Source organism: Danio aesculapii, chromosome 7 (genome assembly GCF_903798145.1).
Source record: "Danio aesculapii chromosome 7, fDanAes4.1, whole genome shotgun sequence".
In the NCBI taxonomy this organism is placed as follows: Eukaryota; Metazoa; Chordata; class Actinopteri; order Cypriniformes; family Danionidae; genus Danio; species Danio aesculapii.
Window position 1 is genome coordinate 58,786,631 of NC_079441.1, and position 14,404 is coordinate 58,801,034.

Below are 14,404 nucleotides of genomic sequence, written 5' to 3' on the forward strand. Positions count from 1 at the left end.
CACGTAGTGTAAATCTCAGCTCTTCTAAGTGTAACATATTTCCAAGTTCTCTAGCCCACATTTCAAAGGTGAGGACAGCATCATATTTCTACATTTGTAAAAAGAGATTTTTTTGCAATACACATGTAAAATAGAATTGCTTGTGTTTGGTTTCTACTGCAAGAACTGTCCTCTGCTTCTAATAGTCCAATACTAGGGTCAGGTTCCTTATTCGCTGAATACACTTCAGAAAGAAATTTAAATATATTTTTCCAGAATGGTGGTAGTTTGTAGTGAAACAAAGTTCCTGTTGACACATTGCATGTATTACAGCATGAAGAGATTGTTGGGAATATTTTATGAAGTTTTGGTTTAGAATAATGGAGCCTATGAATGACCTTATATTGGATCAGATGATGTCCTGCGTTCACAGAACAAAAATGTACATTACTTAAGAAAATTATGAATTTTAATCTATTTTGTAATAAGGCTGTAAAACATGAAATGTGAAATGAGTGAAGTGGTTTTTAATAAAAAAAAAAAAACTGAGGATGGAAGTTTATTGATATTTAGGTATGTAGTAAGAAAGTTAGTAAATAAATTAAAATACGTTCAAAGAGATATTTTTATGGAACATAGCTGTAAGATTATTACTGAAATCCTTACACTACTCGTTGTCACTGTGAAACAGCATACACAGCACCTTATAATAATATGCAATGCAATACTTTGTAACAGCCTCCTCACGGGCCTTCCTAAAAAGACAGTCATACAGTTGCAGTTCATCCAGAACGCTGCGGCCAGGATTTTGACCAGAACCAGGAAATCAGAGCACATCACACTTGTCCTCAGGTCTTTACACTTGCTCCCAGTTACATTCAGAGTAGATTTTAAAGTATTACTACTTGTCTATAAATCACTAAATGGCCTAGGACCTCAATACATTAAAGATATGCTCACTGAATACGAACCCAACAGATCACTCTGATCTTTAGGATCATATAAACTAGAAGTTCCAAGAGTTCAGTCAAAGCAGAGGGAATTGGCTTTCAACAACTACACCCCCTCCACTGCAATCAGCTTTCAGAAATGATCAGATGTGCTCCAACATTAGGCACATTCAAATTCAGACTGAAAACACATCTGTTTAGCTGTGCCTTTACTGAATGAGCACTGTGCTACATCCCACAGATCACACTATTATGCTTTTCTCTTCTTTTTCATTATTTTATAACCTGTTTTAACTCATTTTATCTGTTTTTTAAAATCATTTTTATTATTTGTTTTTATTTTCTTATACTTGTCTCTTTTAATCTTGTTTGCGTAAAGCACTTTGAATTGCCACTGTGTATGAAATGTGCTATATAAATAAACTTGCCTTGCCTTGTCATATGCATTTGAACACAGCACCTTATAACTTGTATATTTATAACAATACAATTCATCATCCAGAGCTCTTTTGTCTAATTGCGTCTTTGTCTAATGTTTGTCGACTTTTCTTAGATTTATTTTCGTGTTGACACTTGTCACTTTATGTACACTTGAAGCTTCTTTAGCCAAAACAAATTCCTTGTGTGTGTGTAAAGCACACTTGACAATAAAACTGATTCTGAATCCAAAATTTGTTATCTGTTTATTATTTCCCTTATCTATTTATTATCTGCCAGTTTTTTCCTGGCTCAAAATAAGGCGTAGGTGGTACCCCAATCATGAAAATGTTGCTACTTGATAAACAAGCAAAACAAACTTATTTTGCATTATTTATGTAATCTCATCAAGTAAAGCATTATCTCAAAGAAAGCTAAATGTAATTAAATACATGACCAGCGCTTGAGCGTTACTTGGGGTCTGTCTGTGGCAGAGGTGGCACAGAATTGATGGAGGTGGTCACTTCAGAATTCTCCATGCAGGAAAAACCCTGAATATTATTTTGGTAACTTGTTACAAGTAATACATGATTGCCCATCATTTCTTGGATCACATACAGATTATGTGTGCCACTTTTTAGGCTGAACTGGGCAGAGAGATCCACGCCTTGTCCTGTGCGAGTAAACCCCTGGGATCATGGACCGCTCAGCGAGGCATTCAGGAATGTCGAGAGGCCTGTGGAGGACACGGTTACCTTGCCAGTGAGGAATTCTTAAAAGCTTTATTGGCTAAATATTGCATAGAAAACACCAAATCTAATATCAAAAGAGCTTGTAATAAGCTTGTTTGTCTTCTCATGTTTAGTGAACCGGCTGGGAGACATGCGAGACGACAATGACCCAAACTGCACATATGAGGGAGACAACAACGTTCTCCTGCAGCAGACCAGCAACTACCTGCTCAGCTGGATCCAGCACAAACAAGAAGGTCTCTATACTCTTGATCTTTATTCACATCAAGAGTCTGTCTGCATGTGTCTGCTTGTAGTGTTGTGACATACTATACACATACAGTTTCTAGGTACAAGCCTTCATTCATTTGAAGACAGAGAGCTCTTTTAATAGTCATTTATGACCATCGTTTAGTCAGATCACATATTGAAAAATGAATCTTTTACTAGGTGAATCACTGTCTAGCCATCTCAGATAATGGATATAAACAATACGATGAGGATTTTCAATTAGTAGATAGTATTAGCATAGCTTTTGGATGTAGTATAGGACGTTAGATAGCTTTTGGAAATGGGCCAGATTCATGAAACTCTCTTAAGAAGAATTTCTTCTTCACTGCAGTTCATTCATACATTTTCCTTCAGCTTAGTCCCTTTATTCATCAGGGGTTGCTACAGCAGAATAAACCGCCAACTTATCCACTATATGTTTTACACAGCAGATGCCCTTCCAGCTGCAACCCAGTAGTGGGAAACACCCATAAACACTCATTCACACACATACACTATGGCTAATTTAGTTCAGCGATTCACCTATAGCGCATGTGTTTGGACTGTGAGGGAAACCGGAGCACCCGGAGGAAACCCACATTTGCACAGGGAGAACATGCAAACTTCACACAGAAACGCCAACTGACCCAGGCATGGCTCAAACCAGTGACCTTCTTGCTGTGAAGCGACAATGCTAACCACTGAGCCACCATGTCCAACACTTCACTGCATTTTTCTCCTTAATTTCTAACTAGAGTAAAGATTATTTTGTATTCCTAAGACATCATATTAAGGATGTTCTTTATCTTTTTATTACTAAGATTGTTTTAAGACAAAACTTAAAAAAGACTGCATCTTCTTAAAAATCATCTTAATTACTTGAACTTACAGCTAGATAACTGACAACTAGTGTGTCTGTGTGTGCGTGTCACAGTGGGCTGACTCACAAATGCACAAATCTCAGGATTTATTAAAAAACACATAATTATTTACAAAAGATACTTACAACAGGCACTGGAACATCAAAACACAGGCAGGACAGGGAGTGGTGACAATACAATACCAGACCAAGAACTATACAAACTCAGGGGTGTACAGTCCCTGACAAAAGTCTTTTCGCTAGTGTACAAAGTGCTGCTAAAATATATTTCTAATCAAGATTTTTTTTACAAGAAATGGCTCATTTTAATCCCAACAGCTTTTGTAATAATGTTTCAGTGCAAAACGAAATTGTGCAGCAGTATTTGAAAGCCAGGCCTGAGCAGCAAATTATCAAATGTTTTTCTTTATTATTTGTTAAAGTGACCCAAAACTCATTTACTCTCCTTTTGCTTGTTCCCAACCTGTTTGACTTTCTTCTGTTGAACACAAAAGAAGATATTTTGAAAAAAGCTGGAAACCTGTAATCATTCACTTTCATATGACTTGTTTTTCCTACTATGAAAGTTAAGTAAATAAATAACTTTTTTGTAAATAAGCTCACTCCACTCCACTTTTTTGTAAATAAGCTCATTTTAAAAGTCCCCTATAGAGTTAAACAGTTGAGTTTTACTTTTTTTTTTTTATCCAATCAGCCGATCATCAGGTCCAGAGGTTTCCAAAAATAGTTTTTCAAAAGTTTCCAAGAATAGCGTTCCTTTTAAACACAAATCTTTTAAAGATTTTTTTCAAGGATTACACTTTTGCGAACTTCTCAGAAATGTCTTAACTTCTTAAGAAGATTTGAACACACAAATATTAAAAATAAGTACTGTAATGACAATGTTTGAGTCATAAAATTCTTTGCAGAATATGAAAAGCATCTGATGTGATGGTGGATTTGAAATCTCTTGCTCTTTTTTTTTTAATTTTATTATTATTATTTTCTCCTAACAAGGTAAAGGAAGGATTGAATCCCCTCTCGAGACTGTCAACTTCTTAGAGGACATGAGCAGCATTCTGCAGAGCAAGTTCACAGTTGGCTCAGTGGAAGAGTGCATGAACTCAGCCGGTACGCAACATTAACACTACATTCTCCATAACAGGGACTCGTGTCTGTACATTCTTCACAAGCATGCACACAAAAACCACATTACTCGTCTAGCATTCACTTCACCTCAGCTACCTCTGTTTCTCAGGTAATCCTCTTCTTCTACTCCTTTGTCAGTCTGAAGTGTATAATCTATAGAATCTATTCAAATATTGTTTTATGAATCATTTTAGCCTTGGGGTGAATCAGCTTGCAATTTTTTAAATTAGTTAAATTATCAATATATTCTCACACTGACTGTCCAAATGAGTTTGAAAACAATAGATCTTGTTTAATCATGTTTAATGAAATCTTTTAAAAGACCACATCACTGCTACCAATAGTAATATATATATTTTTCTGTATATATCATAATAAGATAAGTTAATATACACTCACTGGCTACTTTATTAGGTAGACCTGTATAACTGATCGGTAATGCACATTTCTAATCAGCCAATCACATGACAGCAACTCAATGCATTTAGGCATGTAGACATGGCCAAGACGATCTGCTGTAGTTCAAACTGAGCATCAGAATGGGGAAGAAAGGTGGTTTAAGTGACTTTGAACATGGCATGGTTGTTGATGCCAGACAGGCTGGTCTGAGTATTTTAGAAACTGTGCCACTCCTGTCAGCAAAGGAAGAACAGGAAACTGATTGGCACAAGGTCACCAAAACTGGACAATAGAAGATTGGAGAAACGTTGCCTGGTCTGAAGAGTCTCGATTTCTGCTGTGACATTCAGATGATCGGGTCAGAATTTGGTGTCAACAATATAAAAGCATGGATCCATCCTGCTTTGTATCACCAGTTCAGGCTGGTGGTGGTGGTGTAATGGTGTGGGGGATATTTTTTGGCACACTTTGGGCCCATTAGTACCAATTAAGCACCGTGTCAACACCACAACCGACAATCATAGTAAGCCAACAAATCTGCAGCAACTGCCTGATGCTATCATGTCAATATGAAGCAAAATCTCTGAGGAATATTTCCAGTACCTTGTTGAATCTATGCCACAAAGGATTAGGCAGTTCTGAAGGCAAAAGAGGGTCCAACCGAATACAAGTAAGGTGTACCTAATAAAGTGGCCAGTGAGTGTAATTATCCAGCAGTATTCGAAAGCCAGGCCTGAGCAGCAAATTATCAAATGTTTTTCTTTATTATTTGTTAAAGTGAGCCAAAACTCTGTCATCATTTACTCTCTTTTACTTGTTCCCAACCTGTTTGACTTTCTTCTGTTGAACACAAAAGAAGATATTTTGAAAAAAGCTGGAAACCTGTAATCATTCACTTTCATATTACTTGTTTTTCCTACTATTAAAGTTATCAGTTACACCTTTTCAGCTTTTTTCAAAATATCTTCTTTACTATTCAACATAAGTTTGGAAATCACTTGATGATTAGTAAAATAAAATTTGGTGCGGAACTATCCCTTTAACATTAAATTAAATGAAAAATATATCTTTTAATGATTGTGAGCTTGCTAATCAAAATACAGTATGTGTAGTAAAGACAATAGTATACGTAGTTCAGGAATTAAAAGAATGCTACATTAATTGTCATGTTTAACACCTTTTAACCCTTTCACGTGTGAGCTTTAAATACTTCAGCTGACCCTCCTGCATGAGTATTTTTGTGACCGTTACCAAAGAGCATAGAATCACCAAGAGGCGACACTCTAATGCGATATGGGAAACAGCCACAAGATGCTGCGGTGGCCATTTTGTTGTCCAATAGAACAACAGCATATTATAAGTCTGTAAAATAAACTATTAAAAGTACTGATGATTGTCATAGTAAGTGTTGCATTGTCGTCTTTCAGGTTGTATTTCAGCTTTAATGCGCTTTTTAAATAAATCAATAAATAAAAAACAAAGCAGCTGCTTGCCATCGCGACAGCAATAAGATCCAATGGATGGCCTATCGCTTTCACTCCAAAATGGTGGAATTGCGGGGCTGTTGCTGGGCGCTGCTGTTGCAATGGAACGTTCTATTGAGTGTCACCTCTTGGTGATTCAAAGCTCTTTGCTGTTACTTAGAATCCTTTGTGTTGTAAAGTTCTCATGGCGATGTGTCGTTTATCACGTGACCCACCAGCCTCAATGATCTACTGTATGTATATATCCTATTTTGTTTCTTTTTGCCCTTTTCTGTAAATACTGACAAATGTTCTAATTATATTGTGAAATTTCAGATACTCCAATTGTCAAATATGAGATAGAATGTATATTTTGTCTTTTAAACAACTAAATAATGATCATATTATTTGTTATATGACCACCGTTGTTGCTAGAAGGGATAAAGCTGCGATCGGAAGTTAACGCGAAGTATTTGTTATTTATTAAATTATTCATTTATTGTATTTTATTAGCTAGATTGGATGCAACTGAGGATTCTCTTGTCAATATAGCATAATCTAATAAAATTGTATCCCATCTAGACTTCATCCTCTCCTGCAGCACGGTGAAGTCTAGATGGGATACAGCTGAGGATACTCGCATTAATATAGCATAATTTTTGTGACTTTGTACACCTGTGAGGGTCGGGTTTAGGGTTGACACTAATAAAATACAATTGGTGTGTAATTTAATAAATAATATTAATACTTCATGTTAACGTCCAATCCCTTCTAGCAACAACTGCAGAAGAGATCCGAGCTGCTGGATTTACGTCATGTTTATTCAGAATTTTCTGCCGGAAAACATGAAGGTACGCAACTGTTTATCTGGGAGAGGAATTGAGAAAAAACATTCTAGTAACATAAACGGTGTGTATCTTACATGAGCAAAGCATATCGTCCAGTTATATTGAAAAATAATTATTACTGCCATCTCCATACACATCCGCGTGTATTTTACAAACCTTAAATGGTATATTTTGCTTACAGTTATGTGTATCTGAAACCTAAAATGTTGTTATTTGTTTGAAAGCATGAATAAATTGTGATTTTATGACAAGCGCTGCACCTCTTTCTGTGCCTCAGTGCGCACAGCAGATTAGAATTTTAGCAGATGATGATGTGTGCTCTGATTGCTCTAATCACACCGGTGTGATCATACACGTGAAATGGTTAAAGGAGAGTAATATTTGCAAATCATATAAAAAATCATATTTTTTGCAGTTAATCATGCCATTGCATACTAAATTTGTTATTTGTCTTTACTCAGTTTGTGTAATAGGGGATTTTTTTTTTTTTACATTTTAGAACTCTAATGCAGTATTTAAATTACACAGAATTATTATTATTTTTTTCTCACAAGGCAGTGGTGTTATTTTTAAGAAAAACATGCAGCTCTGTTATTCGACTAGTTAGGTTTTAGTTTAGTTTAATAGAGTCATTATTCATTCACACTCAATGAATGCCAAATAAACAGACTGAGCCTCGTTTCAGTTTCATATCCCACTTTCACGCTGCTGGTTTCGTGTAATCCAAGATGTTTGTGTGTATAGTGGTGTTGTTTTATCCCCAAGCACATTATCTAATGCGTAAACAGTAACACCTTCACCGCACACTTAGAAAATGTGAGAATGTGCGCCACGCTGTGTTTTTGTGAGATTTACTGTTAAAAGTACTCCTTGGTGCTGCAGACGACGACTCCAGCGGGAGAGTTTTCACATTCTGAACCGAATTGCACATCTGCTAAACATCTGCAGTCTTTATTGACATCATTCCTCGGCCGGTGACTCAACTCATTGTTGCCTGGTTACAGGGGTCAGAGGATCACCGTTTTAATTGGACAAAGACAGGGAGTGGACTGCTTGAGCTTTAGGTGACTTTTGTCACCTTTCACTTCATGTGACGAGTGCTTAGGGAGTTTTAAATGCTAGAGCAGATTTAATATAATTTCTCATCCTGACTGTTCTACCACAATAACTTGAATTCTCTCAATCCATGAGTTAATCAGTCCATTTTAAGCCAACTACATCATGGCAAACAGGAATAGTTCAGCAAAACATTCTGTCATCATTTACTTGCGCTGTCCCAATTATAAAAGTATTTTGAATGGATAGTTCATGCAGAAAAATAAATATTTACAATTATTTTACAAGGCCTCAGGCCTTGAAGATGTAAAATAGATGACTTTTTAATCTTCGGTAGAAGATTTTTTAGCTGAATATTTGGTCCTTGGTGATTTGTATAATCTAAGTCATTTGTCACTTGTTATTGAGATTAAAAATAAATACATACAAGTAATTATGAGTCAATCTTGACATCAATGAGGTCTTAAAAAGCAAAATGTGTGGTCAAAAAAAATATTTTAATTAAATTTCAATTTAAACCACTGTACAGACATCCATCAGAATAAGTGTTCAGAAGTGTGCTCTCTGCAGTGAACGAAAACGTAGGAATGGCTGCTGATGCACTGGAAGTTTCATTTCTGAAATCATCTAAGCATATTTTCAAATAGGTTCTATACTTATAAATTAACTACATATTTGAAATCTAAACAACTACAAATCATACAGCCATACCACCCTGCAGCCCAAGACCAGTTCCTTGAAGTTGAAGCTGAGTCTGGTCAGTACCTGGATAGGAAACCACATGGGAACACTAGGTTACTGTTGGAAGTGGTGTTAGTGAGCACAGCAGGGGGTGCTCAACCTGCGGTCTGTGTGAGTCTTAATGCCCTAGTAAAGTGAAGGGGACACTAAACTGTCAGTGAGCACAATCTTCGGATGAGAAGTTAAATCGTGGTCCTGACCCTCTGTGATCATTAAAAGTCCCATGGCACTTCTCGTAAAGAGTAGTGGTGTAACCCCAGTATCCTGGCTAAATTCCCTCCATTGGGCCCTTACCCATCATGGCTTTCCAATCATCCTCATCAACCGAATTGGCTTTATCAATGTCCCTCCACTCCACCTATAGATAGTGTGTGGTGAGCGCACTGGCCCCATTGTCCTGTGGCTGCTGTCGCATCATCAAGTGGATGCTGCACACTGGTGATGGTGTGGAGAGACAAACCCCCCTCATGATTGTGAAGCGCTTTGGGTATATGGCCAAACACGATAAATGTACTATATAAATACACATTACTTACATTCTAGCTTAAAATAGTCTCAAAAATACATTATACAGCAGCAGTAATTGTCAAACTACAGTGAGTGTTCTGCCTTGCTTTCACTGTGGGTGGAATAATACATAGGGTTGACTAGGCTGAAGAGTGCTGATACCAGTATTGCATTACTGTAGTTAAAGTATTTTAAGGGAACTATTTGGACTAAACTTATTATATGGCCATAAATAGACGAAAAAGTTCTTGATTTCAGCAATTCTGAATATATTTATATACATTTTTTGCATATATCCTATATTGTATTGTACCGCATTCGTATCAATTAACATGATGTATGTTTATTTATTCAGAATTGAATTTTCTCAGTTTGTCCATTTGATCCTTTTTCAGAAAATAAAACAAGTACAATATCAAGCATAATCAAGAACCAGCCAAAACCTTCATATGTGCATCAAACTTGCTAATTTATTCAGAACCCTTATTTCTGGCTCTTTTTGGGGTATTTGCTAAGTGTTGAGAAGAAATTTGAGTGGTTTCACTTACTGTGTGGTCTTGTTTCACAACCTTCTTTTCATAACAAACTCATTCTCTTATATAGTGAGGATTGCAAGTTGCATTCAGATTTATTAGTTCCTTTATATGGTGGGAAAGTTCTTATTTGGCCTTTTTTTTTTTTGGTTTTGTTGTTCAGAAGTCTAAAAGGATGTTATTGATGTCTCTGTTTGAACAGATTAGGTTAATACAGTTGTGGTCTGTACATTTTGATTGTTCATAGGTCTTATTTTTGTTTATGTTTGTACTATAGTATGACTGTGAATGCACTTAAAGGAATAGTTTAGCCAAAATGGAACATTGTAATAACACAGTGGTGTGGGAAATGCATATACACTAACTATTGTCTTAATGAACTTCTGATTTAATAATATATTGATTGTTACTAAGATTGTTGTAGTAGTTATGTTTAGGAATGGGACGAAATTAAAGATTGTAGAATATGGTCATGCAGAGTAGCGCGTTAATGTGTTTTAATAAGTTTTAATAGCCAGTATGAAAGCTAATAAGGAACTACAGGTAGTCAAAAGTAAGAATTGCTCCCCATACTAAAACTCACTCACTCACTTACTCATTCAGTCGTACTCAGGCCATCCAGATATAGGTGACTCATTTTTTTCTTCATTTAGAGCATATATAATAATTAATTTTGAGGACACTTTTATCCGAACAACTTACAAATTAAGCTGTTAAATAAGATTTTTAGCTGATCTGTGGTACTTTGATTTATAAAATGCAAGTAAGCTGCTACCAGCAATTAGAAAGAAGAAAACAGATGAAGGCAAAACTAAATTAATATCTGTAGCACCCTAGACTGATGTGAACATGCTCAATACAGCTTGCTGAGAACATCGATTGAAGGTTATTAACATTATTATCTTAAATATATCACCGATAACCATTGTTTCAGCTAAAAATCATTCTTTTTAATATCATATTTCTCTACTGAATAAAAAAATCACTTGTATTGTAGATGGTATGAGGGAGAGTAAATTATCAAAAATGTTTAATTTTGGCTGAACTGTACCTTTTTAAGTTGATCTCTGTATGGATCTAGATATTGAGTTACTTCTGCATCATGTGTTGGAGAATTACGTCCAAACCTCAACTATCCAAAACACGAGACCCTTGTTCTTTAGTCACAGTCCACACCCGGATACTTAATTCATGATTACATCTGTGCGTGTGTGTGTGTGTGTGTGTGTGTGTGTGTGTGTGTGTGTGTGTGTGTGTGTGTGTGTGTGTGTGTGTGTGTGTGTGTGTGTGTGTGTGTGTGTGTGTGTGTGTGCACCAACCCTCTGCAAAACAGAGCACTTCTTAAAACAATATCTGTTCAAAATTATCTTGTTTGTTGACCTTTATCCATGTGCTTTTCCATATAAATGCGTTCGCCAGCACTTCATTACACTTGATTCAGTTTGTCATATTAAGACACAATATCCACTTAACTCAAATCTGTCATGTGGTTTATTTTCATTTCTCATTCCGTGTCTTGCATTAGCAGTCTATCTTTTTAATGTTATTGAATGATTTGGTATTGTGTCCTCAGTGCCCCTGGCAGCATATAAGTGGCTGGTGTGTTTCTTACTGGGCGAAAGCCAGAAGAAGCTGTTTCAGGAGAAATCTTCTGGACTGGGAGACTTTGAGGCACGAAACAACAGCCAAGTAGGTTTTAATCCTGCACTTTAGTAAGATAAGACCTTTAAAATGATGTGTGTCTTTGTTTATTTGCAGCTCTGAGGGTTGTGGGGTAATCCGTATTTTTGTACAAATACCCTGGTACCTCATCATACCTCACATTTAATCTGTTTACAGTACATCATCTTATACTAATTGTTATATTTAATGACCTCATGGAAACTTATAGGCTATAGACTAGGCTATAGTTAAACTTCAGACCTAAATTATGTTCCAAGTTTCAGAAAAAAGTTAAAGTATGTTTTCACTTGAGGCTGCTATAAATTGAGACCAAATTATAATAATAAAAATTCAACACCTTTTAGGTGTATTTATATTTTGTCCATTTCAAACGAACATAAAGTACAAAAAACATACATGATTGATGGTATAATTTTAAAAATTATTTTCAAAATCACAAACATTAGGATTGTAACTTTTTTTTTTACTTTAATTATGAGGTTTTTGATGTATAGATTGCATCTTGTTTATTACTTAAAAAGAATAATCTTATAATCTTCCTCATGACTCCACATAATGTCCACATCTGAGATATTTCCATCTGCTATGTGCACAAGAACTTCAAGATCTGTATATTCTGCATATGAAATTGTTTCAGCAATGAATTAGTATATATTACTAAGTTAATTAGTATATTAATTAGTATATATGTTTAACGGAGAGAAGATTTTTTTCCAACACATTTCTAAACAATAGTTTTAATAACTCATTTCTAATAACTGATTTATTTTATCTTTGTCATGATGACAGTAAATAATATTTTACTAGATATTCTTCAAGACACTTTTATACAGCTTAAAGTGCCATTTAAAGGCTTAACTAGGTTAATTAGGTAAACTAGGCAGGTTAGGGTAATTGGGCAAGTTATTGTATAAAGACGGCTTGTTCTGTACACTATTAAAAAATATATAGCTTAAAGGGGCTAATAATTTTGACCTTAAAATGGTTTTTAAAAAATGAAAAAATTGTAAAAAAATAAATAAATAAAGTGCGACGCAGTGGCGCAGTAGGTACTGCTGTCGCTTCACAGCAAGAAAGTTGCTGGTTCGAGCCTCGGCTGGGTCAGTTGGCGTTTGTGTGTGGAGTTTGCATGTTCTCCCCACATTCGCGTGGGTTTCCTCCAGGTGGTCCGTTTTCCCCCACAGTCCAAAGACATGCGGTGCAGGTGAATTGGGTAGGATAAACTGTCTATAGTGTATGAGTGTGAGTGAGTGTGTGTGGATGTTTCCCAGAGATAGGTTGTGGCTAGAAGGGCATCCGCTGCGTAAAAACGTGCTGGATAAGTTGGCGGTTCATCCCACTGTGGCGACCCCGGATTAAAAAAGGGACTAAGCCGAAAAGAAAATGAATAAATGAATGAATAATTAAATAAATAAAATATATATATATATATATTGTTCATAAGTTAAATCGCCATTACTGGACATTTAATTATCTAAAGCTTGCAATGTTACAAAAGATTTTAAACTTTAATTAATAAGTGCAATCCCTCTTTTACATACAATCTATTAAAAATATTGGCGACTTAATAAATGTGAATAAAAACCGTAGACTGTAAAAGATATGGACGTAGTATCCGTGACGTCACCCATAGGTTTCTGAAGAATGCAAATGAAGCTACAAGTAGGCGTGGCCAATCATCGCTAGTTTGTTCATGCGTCATCGCTCTAACGGGGGGATACCAAACAAAGGCAAAGAGGCGGAGTGTGTGCAGAGCTACAGACGCCTGCTAGATTTTGCTTAGACAGGCTTTTCTTTGGGAGAAACGCTAAATACTTACCTGCGACTCGTTTGTGTTCTGACCACATGTGCCTGGTTGTACACTATATTAATAAAGTGTTTAGACTTTTAAAAACACTGTTGTAATACATTGAGCCACTAAGCATTGTTCTTATGACGTTTTTCTACAGGAGGAAAACGTGAATTACTTAACTCTTCAAATATAGTCTGTGCTAGTAAATGCAAGGATATTTATGAAATCCAGGCATAACACTGTATGACAACGCTTCATATGACTGTTATAGAGCCTACAGCTAATCAATCTGTCAGATTCTGGAGTGCATTACAGTTCTAAAGAAAATTATAATTGATAAATTATCCTAAAAAACTAATACATTTATACAGATGGTATAAAAGAATTTTACTTACCTGGGAAATGGAGGCCACGTAGATAGTTTGTGAGCAAAATTAAGTGCACAGCATGCCATATCATCTAATAATTGTAGGAAATAATTCCAAAAGGCAACTGTGACTGTGTAAAGCCACATAAAACAAAACAAAAAATGCGATGTATATGCTGAATTCAGCAGCTAATCAGCCGGAATCAGCAGGTGAGGTGACGCGACCAACGAGACCTAGCTGTCACTCAAGTGGCAACGCCCTTAATTATGCAGACTAAATATAACTTAATATAAAGGAAACGGATGAGTTATAAAAAAAATTCACCCCCTCACCTGTTGTCATGTAGGGTAATATTAGTTATATGAACCAAAATCGTTCTTTGTATCAGGCTGTAAACCTCTTTTTTCTGCTTTAAAGTTGACCATTTTAACACTGGGGTCAATAGATATGTGCTCTGCTATGGAACCAGGCCTAGCAGAATTTCCATGAATTATAGTTTCAGTTACTCCCGTATTAGCTTCACGAGGGAGAGCTGGATGTTGCCACTTGATAAAAACATTGTAAATGTGGCTTACATCTGTCTGGAGTGAAGTGATGCCATGATGCTTTTCAGTGTAGTAGTTTTTTCATTATTATTATTATTTATTTATTTTTTCAAT

The 14,404-nt window shown here is 35.9% G+C and overlaps 1 protein-coding gene across 2 annotated transcripts in view; it reads left to right on the plus strand.

The window, feature by feature from the left end:
* The window catches only part of acox3 (acyl-CoA oxidase 3, pristanoyl), a 45,034-nt gene that overhangs the window by 14,143 nt on the left and 16,487 nt on the right, over nt 1-14,404 (plus strand). For both annotated transcript variants that reach the window (XM_056462269.1, XM_056462270.1), the window contains exons 11-14: nt 1,988-2,108; nt 2,212-2,334; nt 4,224-4,337; nt 11,476-11,591. In XM_056462269.1, the coding sequence (XP_056318244.1) occupies nt 1,988-2,108; nt 2,212-2,334; nt 4,224-4,337; nt 11,476-11,591 (474 nt within the window). The remainder of the gene's footprint in view (nt 1-1,987; nt 2,109-2,211; nt 2,335-4,223; nt 4,338-11,475; nt 11,592-14,404) is intronic.